Here is a 22,555-nt window from a genome sequence, read left to right on the forward strand (position 1 = left end):
TACATAGTTACCTTGTAACAAACTTCAACAGAAATTTGAATTTGGGGAAAAATGATAGTGGGTTTCAATTTAAAATATTCATCTGTTTTATTTTAAAAAAATAAATCTTTAATGCCTGTGGATCTCCCCGATCTATACCAGTGCCAGGTAAACAAGTATAATTTGGTCCTTGCCCTTATGAATTAAATTGCATTCTTTTTATAGCTTCCATAAATTAAAGTCTAATTTGCAGGCATAAATTTGCTTAATTAGAATATTGGAGAAGAAGAAATGGACTTATAAATGAGATAATATGTATTAGATTAAAAGGCAAAGCTTTTTATGTATTATAAAAATAATTACATCTATGCTTTAGATACAAGCAAGTACATTACCTATAAATAAAGTGAAGGGCAGATATTAACAACTATCCAACCCTGATGATTAGTAATATCAGTGAAATTGGAATATTCACAAAAATGAAAGCCTGTGACTTCCTTTTCACCAACACATTTCTCATAATTAGTTCAACAATAGCTCCTTGTATTACCGTCCATAATGACAAACCAGAATCCAGGGAGCTACTCAGTGGTTTCCCATTTCAATTTTCATCTAAGAAATTAATTTAAGGAAAGTTGAAATGGTTTCTGTGCCAGGCCAGGGGAAAAAAAAAAACAACAGCTACTGCATAATTAACAATGTCTGGAAGATAGTTGTATTGATGCATTATTTTAGGAATTGACTGTATCTCATATGAGGCAACATTCTGATTTCTTGTTAAATGATACATATAATTATAGTTCAAAGAATAGCATCTACTGAAATATCACCTACAAATATCACATCTAATTTAAATTATAAAGGATTAAAAGCAATATAATATATAAAAAATCTCTACATACCATTGATCCATCGAGCCTCAGGATTGTGAAGCACAAAGTCTTTCCTGAACAGATCTTCTAAAGACAGCCTGGTTTCTGATGAATTTGTGAGTTCATCTAAAGTAAAACACATGCTAGATTAGATCCTATCTCATGTTAGTTTTTAAAATAAAAGTTATAAAATATGGAATATTATTTCTTCAAAAATTGTTACCTAGATATCAACATAAAGTGGCCATTTTGACATGGTTTATAGCTTTTGAACTTTGTTTCATGAACATTTTAATAAATTATTTTTAAAATTAAATTGTCTTGATCTGGCACAAATATATGAATCCCATGTTATATACTTAGGTGTAAATGGAAACAGTTAATAATTTCTGTTTATCCTGTTAAAAAACACACTTTTTTATAGCTGGGTGTGGTGGGACATGCCTGTAATCCCAGTGGCTCAGGAGGCTGAAGAGGATCACAAGTTCAAAGCTAGCCTTAGCAACTTAGTGAGGCCCTAAGAAAGACCTGACTCAGAATAAGAAATGAAGAAAAAAAAAATGTTGGAATGTGGCTCAGTGTTTAAATGTCCCTGGGTTCAATGGTTCAATCCCTGAGCCCCAAACACACACACACACACACACACACACACACACTTTTCACTATTTTACCATAACCCTGGCCCTCACTTTCCAAACCCACTTTTCCATGTTCTTTTTAATGGTAAATTTTCAGTTTTACTGTAAAAACCAAAGAAAGAAGAGTTGAGGAACCTGAACATACACAATAAAGAAAATTGTCCAAATCAAAAGGAAGTTCGGCAAATAAATAAATATCAAATTCAACAAAACAATTATCACTCAACAAGTACTAAGTAGATTTAGGAATTAAATGTAAAGTTTAAATAGGAACATGTTAGAATATAAACAAAAACTATATATTTTATATTAGTTCCTAACAGACAAGCTAGGTGTATTTTCTTTTTACATTTGAAAAGATAGAAAATGAAAGGATAATACATCTAGAGAACCAAAATTAAACATTTGAACATCCTTTTAGACACAAAAGGCTATAGACAGCAATATTTTATTTTCTTTGGAAAATAATAGCATTGTTTATTTTCTGTTCAAATTCTTCTTTGTGACCTTTCAGCTATGACCTTCACTGATTGAAAATAAAATGTCAAAGTATATACTAACCTCATTAGATTTTATTTTTAAAAAGTTCAGCACTTATTGCAACAACAGCTTTGTTTTATTCAGCTGAAAATCTGGGGCAAAGAGTCAATAATTTCAAATGCAATTTCTTTCATATGAATCAAGCATGTATATATCCAACAAAATAGCTGACAAGAAATAACTGAATCTCACTTTCTCATGAAATATATAATGTTTATTATATATATATAGATAGATAGATAGATACACACACACATATACGCACATAAATTGATTTCACCTTTAGCATGAGACACAAATTTGCAAAACAAAAAAAATGTTATCCAATGACATACATATCATATGCTTGATAATATGATGAAAAATTTGAACTTTCTTAATTCATTCAAAAAATTTCAAGCTAACAAATGAAGTATCACAAGTATCACAACAGGAGACTTATCAATGACCTTGCCAGAGGAGTTTATATTCACAGAGCAAGGAATTTTATAGGTGTTAAATTAGGATGCAGAGTGCTAAATGGGTTCAGAGAGAGGAAAAGAAATATCATGCAAAAGGAATCAAAGAAGACCTAACTCAAAAATAAAGTGAACAAATCTCAATCATTGCTGATAAGAATACCAAAATTGTATGGTCACTTTGGAAGATAATTTGTAAGTTTCTTAAAAAACTTAACATATTCTTACAATATGATCCAGAAATTATACTTCTTGGAATTTGCCCCGAAGGAGTTGAAAACTTGCACACTGATGTTTATAGCAACTTTATTTGTAATTGTTAAATTTGGAAGCAACCAGTGATGTCCTTTGGTGAGTGAATTGATAAATACACTGTGGAAATGATGAAATTATTTTTCAGTGCTTAAAAGATGAGTTAAGCAAGCCATGGAAGAAACTTAAATGCATATTATTAAACATAAGAAGCCAACTTATAAAAGTTACATACTACATAATTCCAACCATACAGCAGTCTGCAAAAAAGGAAAACCGTAGAGATAGTAAAAATATAAGCAGTTTCCAGAGACTTTAGGGAAGGGAGAGCTGAATGGGCACAGAACAGGAACTGTATGTAGAACAGTGAAAGTATTCTACATGACACTAGAGTGGTGGATACACATCATTGGCCAAATCTATAGAATGTGCATCATAAGTGAACCCTAAAGCAAATTCTTATGTTTCAATGTAGGTTCATCAACACAGCCAACATACCACCTCAGAGAGGTTATTGATAAGGAAAAATCTGTGCATGTGTGGGACTATGGGTGGTGGTATATAGAAATTTTCTTTACTAAATTTACAGTCTACTAAAAATAAAAAAAAATAAAAGAACCTGGTTTGACAGGTGTCAAAGATTTATGAGAAAGGGAAGGGGGACACTTTAGTAAAAGCATAAGTGCTTGACAGTCCAAAGAACACTTGATTCTAGAATTCATTTTAGATAATAGGAGTTTGGAGGTTTAATCATGTGAACTGGTTTTGTTGGAATTTCAAATATAAGTCTGTTTCTAACATAAATTTATGAGATCTCTTAAGATCAGATTGGATGTAAGTAAGTTTCACAATTTGAAGTATTCCAAAATTATAGAACTGCACCATCATTTTGTCTAACCTAATTCTTTTCCATTCTTAAAGGAATTACACTTCACCATGACTATTTGATATAGAATTTTTTTCCCTTGATTCAATAAACTTATATAGGTTCAGTAGAGAGAATATGCAATGTAACTGATTAAATAAATTATCCTTACTTACTATATTGAAAATTTTACTCCCAAGCATATGTTCTTTTGCAATGTTATTTCACCTCTTTCTACTGAATTCTACATAACATTGTTTATCATATCTCTCAGGAGGATATGGATAGATAGATAGATGAATATATATCTCCAACCTCTAAGGTGAGTGCCCCACACCAAATAATCTTATTGTCAATTTCAAATTACTTTTTGGCCACTCTGAAATATTTCTTCTCATATGTGAACTTCGAACACAGACCACAACTCACCCAAATGGGAATCTTATTAAAAGAATACTATAAATACACAGAAAATAGGAAAAAGAAAATATATCACAGTTTAAACTTACATTTTATGTACATAGACAACATTTTACCTTTGATTTCTCATTTATTTTCTTAACCTTTCATATTGGATTTAGTCCTAATAATTTGTAACTGTTGTGAATAGAACATTTCTCATTTGGTGGCTATATTATACACCACAGCATATTTTCTTAAAATTTTGAATTTTTACATTTCTTATTTTTTCTATGCTATACTATAATTGCATTCAATTATATTATCTTAAAATAGTTTTCTTTTCATTCTTTTCAAACATTTAAGGAATATTTTGTATTTCTATTTTCAGGAAATTGTAGATTTGCATACAATTGTAAAAAAAAAAAATTACAATGAGATTCTGGTTACTTTTCAGTTTCCTTAGTGACAAATAAAGAGACTGACATCAACCTTATCAGTCTCATCAGTTTTACATGTATTCATGTGTTTGTGTGCAACTGTGTTTAATTCTTTGCAACTGATCATATGACTAATACCAGTCAAGATAAAGTACAGTTCTGTTATGGTTTAGATATGAGGTGTCCCCCAAAAGCTCATGTGTAAGTCAATGCAAAAAAGTTTACAGGTAAAATGATTGGGTTAGAGAGCCTTGATATAGTCAGTGGATTAATCTACTTGAATGGATGGTTAAGTGGATGGTAACTATAGGCAAGTAGGATGTGGCTGGAGAAGGCAGCCACTGGGGCTGTGACTATGGGCTATGTCATTTGTCCCATGGGAGAAGATCTTTCTCTACTTTTTTTTATTTTCATGATCGGAATTTCTTTTCTTCTTTACATCCTTCCACTATGGTGCTCTGCCTCATCTTACCCAGACAAGCAGAATCAGCTCTCTATAGAATGAGCCCTCTGTAAACCTGAGCACAAACTAAACCTTTTCTCCTCCAAAATTGTTCTTGTCAAGCCTTTTGGTAATAGCGACAAAAATGATGACTAGAATAAGTTCCATCAAAAGGATCTCCTATGCTACAGTATTATTCAATACTTGCCAACCATGGTCTTTTCAAAACTCTACAATTTGGTCATTTCAACAATACTGAATAATTAGAACTGCATAGGACATAACTTTTGGAGATCAACCTTTTTCACTGAACAAAATTATCTTGAGAGCCATTCCAGTTGTTGAGTGCATCAATAATCTATACCTTTTTCATTCCTGAGTAATATTCCTGGGTATAAATATAGTACAGTTTATTTAAGAATTCATTCACTTAACAGCAGTTGTCATTCTTTCTAGTTCTGAATAATTATGGATAAAACTTCTATGCATATTTTTACAAGATCTTGTATAAACATATTTTTTCTTTTGTGCTGTGATAAATGCCCAAGCACAAAATTGCTAGATCAATTGGTAAACACCTATGTAACTATATTTTAAAAATTCTAAATGCTTTTCTAGAATTGTTATAACATTTTATATTCTTACCAGCAATCTGTAAATGATCCAGCTGCAACTGTCAGAATTTAAGTGTAATTTTTAAATTTTTAGCTATTCTGATATGGATGTAGCTAAATAATAATATCCCATTATGATTTTAGTTTACATTTCTGTAATACTTAATGATGTTGAATATCTTTTAATGTGTTTAATTTTGACCTGCATATGCTCTTCAGTGAGGTGCCTGATTATGTTATTTGTCCATTTTCTAATGAGATTCTTTCATTGGTATGCTTGTTTAACTGCTGATTTTGGAGAGTTCTTTGTTTATTTCAGATACAGATATTCATCAAATATACAAATTTCAGATTTTTTTCTCATTCTATAATATGTCTTTTCATCATCTTGAAAAAGACATTCAGAGAAAAAGTCCCTAATATTGCTAAGGTCCAGTTTATCAATTTCCCATTGTATGTTTCATTTTGTTTTCTTTCTGTCACTCTGAGATTGAACTCAGGGTCTCACACATGATGTTGCCTCACACATCGTAACATCCCCAGCCTAAGTTTCCCTCTAATGAACCCTGCTTTTTCTGTCGTTTCTTTTAATGTTTCTCCTAATCCTAGATCTTTCTCCTCCTCCTCCTCCTCTTCCTCCTCCTCCTCCTCCTCCTCCTCCTCCTCCTCCTCCTCCTCCTCCTCCTCCTCCCTCCTCCTCCTCCTCCTCCTCCTCCTTCTTCTTCTTCTTCTTTATACCAGAGATTGAAGTCAGGAGCTCTAAACCATTGGGCCACATCCCAGGCCTTTTTATTTTTTATTTTGAGATAGGCTGGCCTCAAACTGGCAATTCTCCTGCCTCAGCCCCCTGAGTCCCTAGGAAGACAGGCATGTACCACCATCCTACTTAATCCTAGAGTTTGAAGATTTTTTGACATATTTTTTTCTAGAAAGAATGTAGTTCTATAATTTACATATAAGTCTCTGCTCCACCTTGAGTTATTTCTTATACATGTATATGGCATTGAGTTTACTATGAGGATATTTGCATGTGGATACTCCAATTGCTCTGACTCTATTTGGTGAAGAACATTTGTTTGATTTTAGTGAAATGTTTTATTAGCTTCAATGTCAACACAATATTGAATGATAACAGTGACCGTGACACTCCCACATTTTTCTTCTGTTGTGATATCAATATTTATCTTGCTAAAGTAATTTATTGTATTTCTATGCCACCTAGAAATTTTACTAGAAATCATCACTGGGATGGTGATATAGATCCATAGTAGAGCATCTGCTTAGCATGCCCAAGGCCCTGTGTTCCAAACTCAGCACCAAACAACAGAAAGTATCACTATGCCATCAAACATACTTATGAGCTCTTTATATGCAAGTAGTTTTCTACAGTAATGCACTGACATAAAATTTTCATAAATAAGTTTTCTCATTTCCAGCCTCTCAAAATGTCTGACAAAATTTAATTGATCAAAATGAATTATAATTTTATACTGTTAACTTAATATACTCTATTTTACTTAAATGTTTAAATTATATTAATGAATGAAATCACATACTACACTGTTTTTCCATTTTGTATTACAATGATGACCTAACATTTTTATATTTTTATTAAATATCTTTGGATTTTCAAAGATATAGAAGAGTTTAACAATTTTAATAATAATTTCTCTTTGAACTCAAACTTCCTCTGGAACTTATTTTTAAATCAAAACCAAAAATCGACAAATGGGATGACCTCAATTAAAAAGCTCCTACACAGAAAAGGAAATAAAAGATGAAGAGAGAGTGAGTCTAAAGAGTAGGAAAAATCTTTGCCAGCCGCTCTTCAGAGAGGGGAGTAATATCCAGAATATATACAGAACTCACAAACTTAACACCATAAACACAAATAACCCAACCAATAAGTAAGCAAATGATCTAAATATACATTTCTAAAGAAGAATCACAAGTGGTCAATAAATATAGGAAAAATGTTTAACATAATTAGCAATTATAGAAATGCAAATCAATACTTCCCTGAGATTTCTCTAACTCCAGTTAGAATGGCAGTCATCAAGTATAAAACTGATACAATTGTTGCTAGGATGTAGGGACAAAGGTACTTCATACTGGTGTGACTGCAAATTGTTACACTCACTTTTGAAAGCAGTATGGAAAGTCCTCAAAAAATTAGGAATGGAACCACTATATGACCCAACAATACTATTCCCTGGTATTTATCCAAAAGAACTAAAATCGGCATAGTATAGTGGGATAGGCATATCAGTGATTATGTCAGCACAATCCACAATAACCAAGTTATCGTGTGCCTGTCAGCGGACAATGGATAAAGAAAATGTGGTCTATATACACAATGGAGATTTACTCAGCTATATGTAGGAATGAAATTATGTCATGTGCTGGTAAATGGATGGACTTGGAGAACATTATGCTAAGTGAAATTAGCCAGACTGAGAAAGTCAAGGGTCAAATGTTTTTTTCTCATAGGCAGAAGCAAGAGAGAAATAAGGAATACAAAGGGGATCTCATGAAAATAGAAGGAAGAATAATGGAAAAGAGGAAGGGAATTGAGAGGGAGAGAAAAAGAATGGTAGAGGGGAGGACCTACAGAATGAAATTGAATAAATTGTGCACATAGGACTCTACCACAGAGAATCCAACTTTTATGTACAACTATAATCACCAATTTAAAAATAAATAAATAGAAGGAAGACAAGAAACAGAGAAAAATGGTCTTAGGAGGAATAAAAGGGGAAGTGCTGGGATTTAAATAGAGATAATTATGTTATATGCATTTATGAATATGCATTGAGGAATGCATAAATTGCATTTATGAGTGTCAAAATGTACCACATTATTATATATGTAACTATAATATACTAACAAAATATAAAAAATAAAATGATCAACTAATTCAAATTAATTTAATTAAATCTGCCCTTTAAACAATAATCCAAAGGAAAGAGGAATGAAATTTAAGGATAGATTTCTTTGATTTTGCTATTAAAAAAGTAAAACATATACTTTATTTTAATGTTTTTCTCTCCTTTGTGACTTTTTTGTTCATTTCTTTAACTTTTCCTTAGCCACTAGGCAATATATGCTTGACTCTTTTGAACATTTTGGTCATAGACTGAAGACATCTTGCTTATGTATGTGTGTGTGTGTGTGTATTATTTGTTATATATATATATATATATGTATATATATATATATATATATATATATATATACATATATATATATATATAAAATTTGTGTATATATATTATTATATATATTATTTGTTTTATATATATAACAAATAATTGAGCTTCTCATTTGATAGCCTCCTAAAGTGGCTTCTCTTCCCCATCTCCTTGCTGGACAAGATTCCACCAAGTCTCATCATACTCTTTGGGGAGGTTCATCCTTTGTGTCAATCCTCTATTTTCAAAGTCCCTCCAAACCCTACTGGGTATTCATATCCTCATTTCACAATAAACAAGTCGAGCAACGTTGATAGAACTGCAGGTTTACTTAATATGTCACAGAGCTAAAATTGGAACCTGCCTGGTTCTGACTTTAGATTTACTCTATTAGGGTACAGTAAATGCTTCAAGGAGACTCTCATTGCCTTTCAGCCCCAAGAACTCAACTCCCAGTTGAGGATTCAACTTCCTCGTGTACATCTCTTAAGATATTACTAGCATCCCATTCATTCTGCCTCCACCTGTCCATGATGGTATCATTACCATAATCCTTCTCTTTTTTTCCATAAATAGAGGGGTGTCCAAGCATTCACTAAAATGTAGAAATTTCCAATTGCTTCTTTTTTTTTTTTAAGAAAATTGTCTCTAATAATCCAGCCTGAAATTCCAAATTCACCTTCCATCCACTGCTTCTTGATGCATTCAGAGCTGGCTTCAGGAGCATTGCTCATTACAACTCATCAGCAAACATTTGTAACCTACAATGCAACCTAATTGCTCAGGAACTTACTTTATGTTAGTATCAGACCCAGGAGAAGTTACTTGGGAAAAAAAAACCTTACTATTTGATACATTTTAATAATTTTATCTTCATTTCAACTGTGAAGACTTGTATAGCAAACAGAAAATCCTAAATACCACTCATTATTCCCAATCGCTCACACTGAATGCTGAAGAGGTAGCCCAGAAAGAAATCGACATTAGGTTGTGAATCACTTAGGGCCACAAAAAGTGCTTTTACTACTAATCTTTAGAGAAAGAAATTCTACAATCAACCTTTAGTCTCTAATAACAAGAAAATATTGCCAAAATTTAATATTCACCTATCATAGATATCACTTTTCTTAGAAAAGTATTTGTTAATAAATTATTTCTCTAGTTATTTTGTACCTAATATGATATCTCTGATATGTATGTGTATATGTGTGTGCATGTGTGTATATGAGAGAGTATATGTATGCATGAAATTCTGAAAGCTGAATGTATGTTAATAGTTGCTATTAAAAAGGGTAAATGATTGTTGTAAGGCCCTATATTATGATTATAAATAGAACACAAAAAATTACAAGTACAGTTATACCAATAATTACGAGTATTTAGAGAACTGGAAAATGCATCATGATTTGTGAAACAGTTACAGGGTATAGACACTTGGCTACACCATTCAGCTTCCCCAATGTGAATGCAGTAACAGAGCTAAAATTGAATAATTCACTCCATGTCTTTTCTCTGCTTCAGTCTATCATTTAAGATCATAGACTATTATTGGTATTTCTGTGCTTTCTTCCAAAAATCCAATCTTGCTTTTAAATGGCCTTTTGAAATAAGTTGGCTGCATAATCTTAGAAGAAAAAAGTACATTCTTCAATATTGAACTGAAGAAAAACTAATTTATAACTTTCAGTTCTTGCTTCCTCTTTATTGAAAATAATTGTGCTACTTTTTATCTAGTTTATTCTTGATATCAGAGGTTCAGAAATATTCCCTTTAATTTAAATCCTATTTGAAATAATTTCCTGTTAAAACAGTAATAAAAGGCAACATCTAATCAGGTTATTCAGAATTTCCCAGAAGAAGAAAAAAGCCATTTCCCCTCCTGCTCATGTGATTCTCCTTTTACTGGACTCCCAGTTAGCCCTGAGCTCCATTTCCCTCTGCTGTGCTTAAATTTTCATTTATTCTTTAGGACTGTTTTAATTTTCCATGGTTAGCATCAGAAAAAAGCTAGTCCTTAGTGTATTTCCATTTTAAATGGTATCAAATAGTGCCTTGAAAAGTAACACTGCCTTCAATTTTCTTTATATAACTCCTTGAAAATGCATAGGGAAAATCATGGCCATCAAGGTTAAATTCCAGATTTTATACAATATTTGGTGCTTACATATCATCGAGTCAATCAACAGAACTTAAAGTTATTTTAGTAGGTGACATACACAATGCCAATTGTCATCTTATTCATTGTTATTTTATTAGTTTCTTTCACTAGGATCACTATATAGCAGATTGAACATTGTCAAAACTTATGTAATTTGAGATCATTATATAATCATGAGTTCTTTTTAATGTTGCCTAATTTATCACCTCGAAAATGTACAAAGATTTAGTCTTTCCTAGTTAAGAAATTGTATGGTTCTTGATTTAAATTTACATCAATATTTATAGTAGCACAATTTAATAGCTAAGCTATGGAACCAACCTAGATGCCCAGCAACACATGAATGGATAAAGAAATTGTGGTATATATGCACAATGGGATATTACTCAGCTGTAAAGAAGGAAAACTTTATGACGTTTGCCAGTAAATTAATGGATCTGGAGACTATGATGCTAAGTGAAATAAGTCAATGCCCAAAAAGCAAGGGAGGGTCAAATGTTTTTGCTGATATGAGGAAGCTAAACCACAATAAAGTGGGCGAGAGGAAGAAAAAAAGTTGAGGAAATTGGACAAATTTCAGGAACGAAAGGAAGGGAAAGGAAAATACAATTAGGAAATATAATTAGGAAAGACAGTAGAATGAATCTAACATAATTTTCCTATGTACACATACAAAAGTACCTACGTGAATCCAGCATGCTGCCCACCTACAAGAAAGGGGTTTTAATTAAAATGAGATATATTCCATGCTTGTATAATTTTATCAAAATGGATTCTACTGTCATATATAGAAGAACCAATAAAATAAATAAATAAAACAATAGAAATAAATATATCAAAATAGGAAAAAAAAAGAATTGGAAGATATTTCCTGGTAAAAGGTGCATAGATTTTCATGGAATTTTTTAAATAAATACAAGCATAATGGAGAGCATTGAGCAAAGAATCATCTCATTTAATGTCAGCCATTATCATATTGTTATTAAAACTGAAAATACATGTGACAATATAAAGAACCTTTTAATTTCTCAATTATAGAACCAGACAAAATATGTTGCTCATTATTTTGGAATATTCGTCTCTTTCATATTCAGTCAAAATACTTCTGTTCTCAGATTTATCGTCACCAGAGTTCAATATTGAATTGCTTCTTAAAACACAATTAAAAATAGAGCAACATGTGAAATTCACCCAGAAGTCTCTTTATGAAAGAGAGGCATTTGACTATGTCAATTTTGAAGTGGCCAAAAATATGAATCACACAAATACCAACCTATAAATCAGTTAAGGAAGAAAACACACCAACATTACCTTCTTTTCACTGGACTGGAAAACATTATGGTTTTATTTTAGGCCTTTGAGCTCTTATGTACTTTATCACTTAGTATATTGAACCCAAAGTCTTCTTTCAAACAAAAGCTAAAAAAGGAAAAACACCTGCTTATGATCCCAGGAAAATACCTTGGTTCTTTTTGGCATGTCAGGATTTTTCCTTTTATATCTTTTTTTCTTTTTGACTTTTAACTGTTTTCAATATGTTAACCTAATAGTTGTTTCTTGAAAAATAAATACACAAACAAACAGGATAAAGTGAGCCAACTATAATCATACACCTGTAATCCCAATAGTATGCTAGGCTGAAGCCAGAGGATTGCAAGTTCAAAGTCAGCCTCAGCAATTTAGGGAGGCCCTAAGCAACTTAGTAAAACCTTGTCTCAAAAAAAAAAAAAAAAAAAACTGAAAAGGACTGAGGATGTGGCTCAGATGTTAAGTGCTCTGCTACTAAAACAAAACAATGAAAAAAGACAAAATTGAAAAAAAAAATATTATCTTTTATTAACCCTATAACTCTTAAAGTCTGATAATAAATACTCCTCTAAAGGATTCATTTTATATATCAGAATATCTTTGAATGAATGTTGCTTCCTTCTTTGATTCCAACACATGAGTTGCATATATATTTCAGACATATTTAAACTTTTAAATTCTAAAAATTCAGTTGTGTGTTAAGTTTCTCAATTAAGACCCAGATGAGTCTATCCTGACTAGAAAGCAGAGCACAGCTGGGGGATAAGGTATTACATTTTAGTTTATCTTCCTCTTTCTTTCTTTTCCCCCAATTCACATTGAACATAGAAGAATGAAGTAAGGATTGAAAGAACTTTACGTCCTAAATCCACTCATCTTCTCTGGGTTCCCAGCACAAAGTTAGGAGTAGAGTCTCCCTCTCTCTATTCTCAAACAGGGATAAACAATAATTCTGCATTAACATATTTCAGAGTTCAGAAGTCAGACACACGATAAATTCGATAAATTCTGCCTTCACTAGCACATGTGTCCTTGAGGAGATCATTCCATTGATTAAAACCTCAGTTTCCTCATTTGAAAGAGAGTTTGGCAAAATCTCACTACAGCCAACTGTGTTCTAAGGACTCATTAGTCAGTAAAGAAAGGGTGGGGGAAAGAATGGGACCAGGGGCTCAGAAACACTCCAACTAGAATAGTGCTGCTATTGGTGTGTATGATTTGTGTGCACAGGATTTTACTGGAAGCACTACATATACACACGTACATAAACACAACATTCACATATGAGCACAAGTGATGACTCACAAAGCAACTTGAATTTCTAAGATCCTCTATTTTTTGTCATATTTTGAATTACTTTTCCTTCTGATTTTGAGCAAAGACTCAAAATCCTCATTAACTAAGAAATGTATTTTAGGTTCTGAAGCACCATTATTAAATTCTACCTCAAACTTAACATCCCTTGAATAAATAAGTCAAGAGCCTTAGGATTTACTCATAGGTTTAATTAGTCAAATTAGTCAATTATTCAAAATGCTAATCATTCTCAAACCTCTTTTGGAGACCTTTTCGAATTAGCATCTCCTGAATTTGAATAAAAACATCTAAATATGAGAAATGTACTTGCAAAAAGACTTTTCTCATTCTGAGCTTTAAAGGGAAATGGCATATTCTGACATACATACACACATGCACACAACAAAAACACACCAAGAAATTCCTTCTTTTCACTAGAAACAGTTACGGTTTTATTTTAGGCCTTTGAGCTCTTCCAGGGTCATATTTAAAGTCTTTCTTTAGTTATATTATGTGTTTCTATCACATTACTATAAACAAATTTCCTCCTACACACTTACTACCCTATGGTAGAGGTTTTCAGTGAGTGGTGTGTGGCCTTCTGGAACACAGGATTCCTAGAAGTCAAAACTACATTGATAATAATATCAAGATATTATGTCCCTTCCTTGTAGACTGAAATGTTCACTTCTAGGGCACAATTAATGGTGGATAAAAATCTAAGCACCCTATCATAATTCAACAGCGTGACATAAAACAATTACTATTGTCTTGATGTTCTTTACCACAATTTACCCTCAATTTTAACAACAACTACAAAAAACCCAGACTAAGTTAAGCATTCCCTTAAGCAAAAAAAAAAAAAAAAAAAAAAAATTGTTTACTGTGTTAAATTTCAACTCATGAGATCTCCTCAATATCTATATGGTGAAAAACAAAAACAAAAACAAATTCCACTGCATCTTAAACACAGTGGTTGTCTCATGGAAAAGCATGTGGGCCACTGCATGAGGTATAACTTCAAGTCACTGCTTCCTCCACCCTGTGGAATACCATTTTAAATGAAAGAAATAAGTTAAAAATTATTTAGATTTAAGTTTTTCATAGACGTGCTTCTTCACTTGCAAAATCTCACAACTGACTACACTCATTAAAATGATAAAATTTAAGCTTTCAATGCCAAAATTGAATTTTGGAAAACATTTTTTTCTCCACCACAAATTTGACTGCTTCCCAATGCTTCTATTGTTCTTGTGGAATCATTGATATTAATCATATAAATTGAGTAATAAACTCAACCAATATACTGGGAGATCTATGAAACTCAGTGAACCCATGTCTTCCAAATGACCAGTTGATGATGTTAAAGAATGATGTATGGGTGAAAAAGCCTTTTAAAGTTGAAGATGGGCCAATGGATTTACTGTAGCAAAACACTGAAATTTTACTCAGATTCCCCACTGAAAATGACTTTCAAGAATCCACCATTATTCTAATTTTCAAAAAGTATAAGAAAAGAACATCAACAATTATCTGAAATAGCTATTGAAATGTCTTACATTTTTAATTACAAATGTTTATGAGGCCAGAATTATTTCAAATACTTCAACCAAAATCACCTGTTACAAATGCATAAGTAGAGGAGTATTATGAGAATACTTATATATGTTATTGAGCCAGATATTTAAAAGATTTGCAAAAAATTTTTTTAAAAATCTAAAACAATGAGTCTTTTCTATCTTATTTGTTGTCTTAGGAAAGATAAGCCAAAAGGGAGAATGTTTTCTCTGATATGTGAAACTTAACCTACAATAGATGGGGGAGGGGAAGAATGAAATATCAGTAGATTAGAAAAAGGGGAATGAAGGAAAGGGAAGGGGATGGGAAAAGAAAAGACAATGAAATGAGTCTGACATAATTTTCTTTGCATATATATAAATACATAGTGAATCTCACCATCATGTACATCAATAAGAATGGGTTCCTAATTGGAATAAGAAATAGTCCATGCTTGAGTAATTATGTCAAAGTAGATTCCACTGTCATGTATAACTATGAAGAACCAATAAAAACAAGTAAGTAAATAAATAAATAATGAAAAAGAAAAGATAGCTACTGTTAACAGGTTATGCATATTTACATTGTAATAGCTTTACCATTGTCATTTAAAATGAATTAATAAATAATTTACTTATAAAACTTCAGAAATTTCTAATTTCTAATCTTACAAATAGTGGTCAATAGAATTCCAATGCTCCAAAGTATTTTCAGTCCTCAGTAAATTATCAAAGTACCTTACTTTTTACTGGATGACTTTACTGAGAGAAAAAAAAATAAAGACAGAGAACTAATTTGAAAAAAAAAAAAATGTGAGAGGCTATTTTAGTCCTTTTATTTTTATTTCCCTTTGGTTTTTGTTTCTTCTTCAAACAAAAATAGTTTTTAAATTAAAAAAAAAGAAAAAACTAAACCTTTAACTTAACACAAACTAAAGGAAAATAGAATTCAGAAACCACACATGATAAAGAAGAGTATCTTTGCAAAAGTAGGTCAGAGAAGTCTACTAAATAATCAGTCAATTAGAGCAAATAACAAAATGCCAAATGAGAGAGAGGAGTTGACATAGTTTTATAATTTTTAACTAGAAATTGAAATTGTAAAAAGATATGAGAAAGTATGGTTTCTTCATAAAGGAAATTAACAAATAACTTCCAGTAAGAGGTAATATGTTTTACTTATTAGACAAACATTTCCAATAAGTTGTATTAGATATGCTCACAGAGCTAAAGCAAACCAGGAGAAAAATATATGGAAAAAAATATTAATAAAAATAGAAATTGTATCCTGCAAAATAGCAGAATACAAGATAGACAGGCAAAATCAATAGATTTCCTATATTCCAATAATGAATCTGCTGAGAAAGAAATCAGGAAAACTAATCCATTCACAAAATCCTCAAAAAATAAAATAATTGGGAATAAATCTACCAGAGGAGAATAAAACCCTCTACAATGAACATTATATAAAAATGAAAACATAAATAAAAGAAGATCTTAAAAGATGGAAGGACTCCCAAGTTCTTAGAATTAATATTGTCAAAATAAAAATGTTAGCAAAAGTATTATACAGATCAACACAATACCCATCAAATACCAATGACATTCTTCACAGAACTAAAGAAAACTGTCTTAGAATTCATATGGAAGAATAAAAGACCAAAAATAGTCAATGAAATATTTAGCTAGAAGAGCAATGCTGGAGGAATCACAACATAGGATCTCAGAATATACAAAGCAGCCTGATATTGGCACAAAAACAGATGAGAAGACCAATAGAACCTAATAAGAGACACAGACATCAACCCACAGAGATATGTAGTCATATGATATTCTAAAAATGTGTCAGAAGATACATTGGAGAAAATATAGCCTTTTAACAAAGGATGCTAGGAAAACTGGATATCCACATGTAGAAGAATGAAACTAGATCCCTATCTCTCACCTTGCACAAAAGCCAAATCAAAGTAAATCAAAGACCTAAGAATTAGACCAAAAACTTTGCAACTGTAAGAAGAAAACACAGATTCACAGTTTAATGTATTGGCATAGGAACCAACTTATTTTATAAGATCCCTAAAGCTCGAGAAATAAAACCAGGTATCAATAGTGGGATACCATCAAATTAAAAAAAAAAAAACTTCATACTAAAGGAAACAAGAGTGTGAAAAGACAGCCTACAGAATGGAGAAAATCTTTACCAGCTACTCCTCTGACAGGGAGTTAATATCAAAAATTTAGAAGAAACTAAAAAACATAACACCAAAAAGAAAAGAAAATGATCCAATCAATAAATTTGAAGAACTAAATAGACATTTCTCAAGAGAAGAAATACAAATGGCCAAAAACATATATGAAGAAAATGTTCAACATCTCTAATGATCAGGGCCAAACAAAACTACATTGAGATTTTTTATCTCACTCCTGTTAGAATAGTAATTGTCAGGAATACATAAAATACAAAATGTCGGTGAGAATGTTGGGAAAAATCACTTGTACATTGGCGGTTGGTCTGCAAATTCATAAAATCACTTGAAAATCAGTATACAGATCTCTCTAAAGATTAGGAATGGAATCACCATATGCCCCAGTTACTCTACCAGTTGGTATTTTTCCAAAAGAACTACAATCAGTGTATTGTAGTGATACAGGCATATTAATGTTTACAGCAGCGTAATTCACAATAGCCAAGTTGTGGAATTAGTCCAGGTACCCATTAACAAATGAACGGAAGAAGGAAACATGGTAGATGTGCACAATGGTGTTTTACTCAGACATGAATAAGAATAAAATTATGTAATTTGCTGGTAAATGGATAGACCTCGAGATCATTAGGTTAAGTGAAATTAGCAAGACTCAGAAAGTCAAAAGTCAAATATTTTCTCTCCTATGTTGTAGATAGAACAAATTAAGGTGAAAAGAGGTAGGGAACTCTCATAAAAATACAGGGGAGTTAGTGGAATAGAGAAAATGAACTAAGAAGGAAAGAAGAATGGGAAATTGAAGAAATTGTGGGATAAAATAGAACAAATTATGCTGTGTGCACATATAAATATACCACAGTGAATTTCCATCTTTATGTGTATCTATGAAGTACGTGATAAAAATCAACAAGTAAATAACTAAATAGAAAATCAATGGAGAGGAAGGGGAACTGGGCAATGCAGGAGGGAAAGGAAAGTGGAATCGCTGGGGATTTAAATGGAGCAAATTATAATATATGCATGTATGATGATTGCAAATAGAAGTCCCTATTATGTATAACTATAAGGAACTAATAAAATCCAATAAAATTCAAATATAGAGAGCAGGAAAATGTTACAGAAATGTACAATATATTTAATATCACTCATTAAAGGATTAAAATAGCAGAATTGAGAAGGCATAATTTAACTTGAAGAAAATTCAACTGATATTGAAGTAAGTTCAAATGAAACTGCAAAGTATGGGGAGAAGAGTACAAAAGGAACAGAGAAAAATAAAAAGTCTAAGAGACATGAAGCAACAACCAGCCTACAAACAAAAGAATGATGAAAGTCATAGAAAGACCAAACAGAAAAAAAGAAAAGAAAGAATATTTGAAGAAACAGTACCACAAAATATCCTGCAGTTGACAAAAGAATGGATTGATATTATGCTAATCTGTTCAAATAAAAAATGGTCTACAAGACAAAATAGTCTTTAAGAAAAAAAAATTGTTATAAGAGGCAAAGAAAAAGATATATATTGAAAAAATGATGAAGTCATATAAGAAATATACTATCAATTATAGATCTACCAAACATTAGGGACACAAATTATATGTTAAAGTTTGAAGGATAATGTCCCCTCCAAATTTCCTATTGAAATTTAATTCCCAGTACAACAATAGTAAGAAGGAAAGCATTTGATGGATAGTAAAGTCATAAAAGCTCTGTTCTCATGAAGAGTATATGTATATACTTAGAAAACGACTTGAGGTGCTTGTTCAGCTCCTTTGCCCATTTTTGATTGGGTTATATATATGTATATTTTGGTGTTAAGTTTTTTGAGTTCCTTATATATCCTGGAAATTAATATTCTATCTGAGGTGCAGATGGTAAAGATTTTCTCCCATTCGGTAGGTTCTCCTTCATGTTATTGATTGTTTTCTCTGCTGTTAAGAAGCTTTGTAGTTTGATGCTATCACATTTATTGATTCTTGATTTTACTTCTTGTACATTAGGAGTCTTATTGAGGAATTCCACTCCTGAGTCAACAGGAGGGAGAGTTGGCCTACTTTCACTACTAGCAGGCACAGGGTCTCTGGTCTAATGTCCTTGATCCACTTTCGAGTTTTGTGCAGTTTCAGATACAGGGGTTCAAATTTAATCTACTACATATGGATTTCCAGTTTTCTCAGCACTATTTGCTGAAGAGGCTATCTTTTCTTCAATATATGATTATGACATCTTTGTCTAGTATGAGAAAACTATATTTATGTGGGTATTTCTCTATGAGATAACTCTATTTATGTGGGTATGTCTTTGAATATTCTATTCCATTCCATTAGTCTTCAATTCTATTTCTGTGCTAATACCATGACATTTTTCTTACTATATGTCTGTACTATAATTTAAGGTCTGGAATTATGATGTCTCCTGCATTGCTTTTGTCGATAAGGATTGTTTTGAATATTCTGGACCTTTTATTTTTCCAAATGAATTTCATGACTGTTTTTCCCATTCTATTAAGAATATTATTGGAATTTTAAAGTAAATTCTATTAAATATGTATAGAACTTTTGGTAATATAGCCATTTTGACAATATAATTCAACCTATCCAAAAATATGGAAGAAATTTTCATTTTCTAAGGTCTTCTTCAAATTCCTTTCTTTAGTGTTACTTCACAGAAGAAGAAATATGAATGAACAAAAAGATATGAAAAAAATGTTCAATACCTCTAGCAACTAGAGAAATGCAAATTAAAACTATACTGAGATTCCATCTCACTCCAGTTAGAATGGCAACTATGAAGAATAAAATAACAATAAACTTTTGTGAGGATGTGGTGGGAAAGTTTCACTTATTTGTTGCTGATGGTACTGCAAATTGGAACAGCCACTCTGGAAAGCAGTATGGAAATTCCTTAGAACTCCTGGAATGAAACCACTGTTTGACCCAGTTATCTCACTCCTTGGCTTATGCTCAAAGGATTTAAAATCAGCATTCTACAGTGGCACAGCCACATCAGTGTTTATAGCAGCTCAATTCACAATAGCCACGCTTTGGAATGAACCTAGGTGCCCTTCAACAGAAAAAATGGACAAAGAAAATGTGGGATATACACAACAAGAAATATTAGTCATAAAGAGGGATAAAATTATGGCATTTGCCATTAATGGCATGGAACTGAAGAATACTATGCTAAGGGACATAATCCAGTCCTAAAAAGCCAAATGCTTAATGTTCTCTCTGAAATGTGGATGCTAACCCAAAACAAAGGAGGATAAGGAGTGGAAGTACAGAAGTTCACTGGATTCAAAAAAGATGAATAAAGGGAATGGAGGGGGTATGTGAATAGGAAATATAGTAAAAGGAGTTGGAAATAACTTTCCTGTGCTCATATATGAATATGAGACCCGTGTAACTCATCATCATGTACAACCACAAGAATGGGATCCAAATTGGAATGGATCGCATATGTCAAAATATACCCTATTCTCATGCACATCTAAAAACAATAAATAAATAAAGACTTGAGGTTGGAAGGTTTCTAGTCCGTCTGTCTCTTCCAACATGGAAAGATTCAGTATTCCTCCCATTCAGTGGATGTAGCAAAAAAAAAAAAAAAAAAATTCATCTTATGACAGAGAGAGAACGGACCTCACTACACATTTACCCTGCTGCTCCCTTAATCATAAATTCCACATTGTAAAATAAGTTTCTATTGTTACAAATTACTAAGTCTGCAGTAACATTTTTAGAGTAACACAAATGAATGAGGCCATTATATGAATCAAATAAATACAGAAGTGAATAAGGAAATAGCTAATTCCACAAAAGTAGTTAGAAAATGTAATACTGTACTTGCAAGAATGGATGGAATATATATATTTGGATTAATAAACAAATACTGTGTAACACTTTAAACCAAGTAGACACAAATTAAATTATAGAACACTTCACCCTACAACATCAGAATATACACATTTTCCCAATACATATGAAAATTCTCCAGAACACACCATACATCAAAGGACAAAACTAGCCATAATAAATTATCAAAGACTGAAATTATACACATCATCTGTTCTGGATGCTATGAAATCAAGATAGAAATCAACAACAGAAATAAAACTAGAAAACTCACCTATATGTGTAAAATAAACAACATAATTTTTTTCACAATTTTTTATTTTTTTCACATTTTTATATTGTACATTATAGCTGTTCATAATGGTGAAATCTGTTCTTACATATACATACATGCACACACAGTAACAAAACACTATGATCAATAGTATTTCACAGCATCTCTTCTTTCGCTCTCCTCTTCCTTTTTCTCTAATGACTTCCTTCAGATTCTCACCATATTCCCCATACCTTTCTTTTCCTGTTATCTCTCTAGCTTCCACATATGAAAGAGAGAAAACATATAATCCTTGACCTTTTGACCTAGGCTTATTCCACTTAACATAATGTTCTCTAACCCCGTACATTTTCCTGCGAATGCCATAATTTCACTCTTCTCCGTGACTGCATAAAACTCCATTGTATTTATATACCACATTTTCCTTATTCATCCATCCTTACATGGTCACCTAGCCTTGTTCTGTAGTTTGGCTATGGTGAATTATGCTACATTAAATATGGGAATGCATGTATTAATATAGTATGATGATCTTAATTTTTAAAAAATAAATAATAAGGAGTGGTATGGCTGGGCCACATGGTGGTTCTAGTCCTAGTCTTTTGAGGAGCCTCCATACTGATTTCCATAGTTGTTAAAAAAAAAAATGCTTTTAAATGAATATTAGATCATAGAAGAAGTCCAAAGGAAAATGAGAAAAAAATTTTGAACAAATGAAATTCTTCAAAAGTGTATGAAAAATTCATTAGAAGCAATAATCAACAGGAAATTTATGAATATGCAATCTTTTAATATAAAGAAAAAAGTATCAAAAACTTATTTTTATATGTTAAGAAAATTTTAAAAGTAAGTAAATTGGAAGCTAAAAGAAGGAAGCAAATAATAAAGATTACTAGATTGTTAATAAATGAAGTAGAGAAGAGAAAAACATTGGAGAGAATCAACAAAATTAAAAGTTAAATGCTTAGAAACATCAGCAAAATTAACAAAACTTTAAATTAAAAAGGAAAAGAGGTTGGGAATTAGAAATGAAAGTGAGGACATGACTACAATTTTTTTAGAAATAAGGATTATGAAGGAATACTATGAGCAATCATATTCCAATAAAATAGATAACCTATATGAAATGGAATTTTTTTCTAAAAAAAAAACACAGATTACCCAAATGACTCAAAAAGAGATAGATAATCTAATTAGACTTGTAAATAAATAGTG

General features: G+C 31.6%; 1 protein-coding gene across 1 annotated transcript in view; it reads right to left on the bottom strand.

Annotated features, from left to right (window-relative positions):
* Positions 1-22,555, bottom strand: part of Dpp10 (dipeptidyl peptidase like 10) — a 623,123-nt gene that overhangs the window by 458,091 nt on the left and 142,477 nt on the right. Inside the window, exon 3 of the mRNA XM_027954025.2 lies at positions 882-977. Coding sequence (XP_027809826.2) covers positions 882-977 — 96 coding nt within the window. The remainder of the gene's footprint in view (positions 1-881; positions 978-22,555) is intronic.

This window comes from Marmota flaviventris, chromosome 11 (genome assembly GCF_047511675.1).
Source record: "Marmota flaviventris isolate mMarFla1 chromosome 11, mMarFla1.hap1, whole genome shotgun sequence".
Classification (NCBI taxonomy): domain Eukaryota; kingdom Metazoa; phylum Chordata; class Mammalia; order Rodentia; family Sciuridae; genus Marmota; species Marmota flaviventris.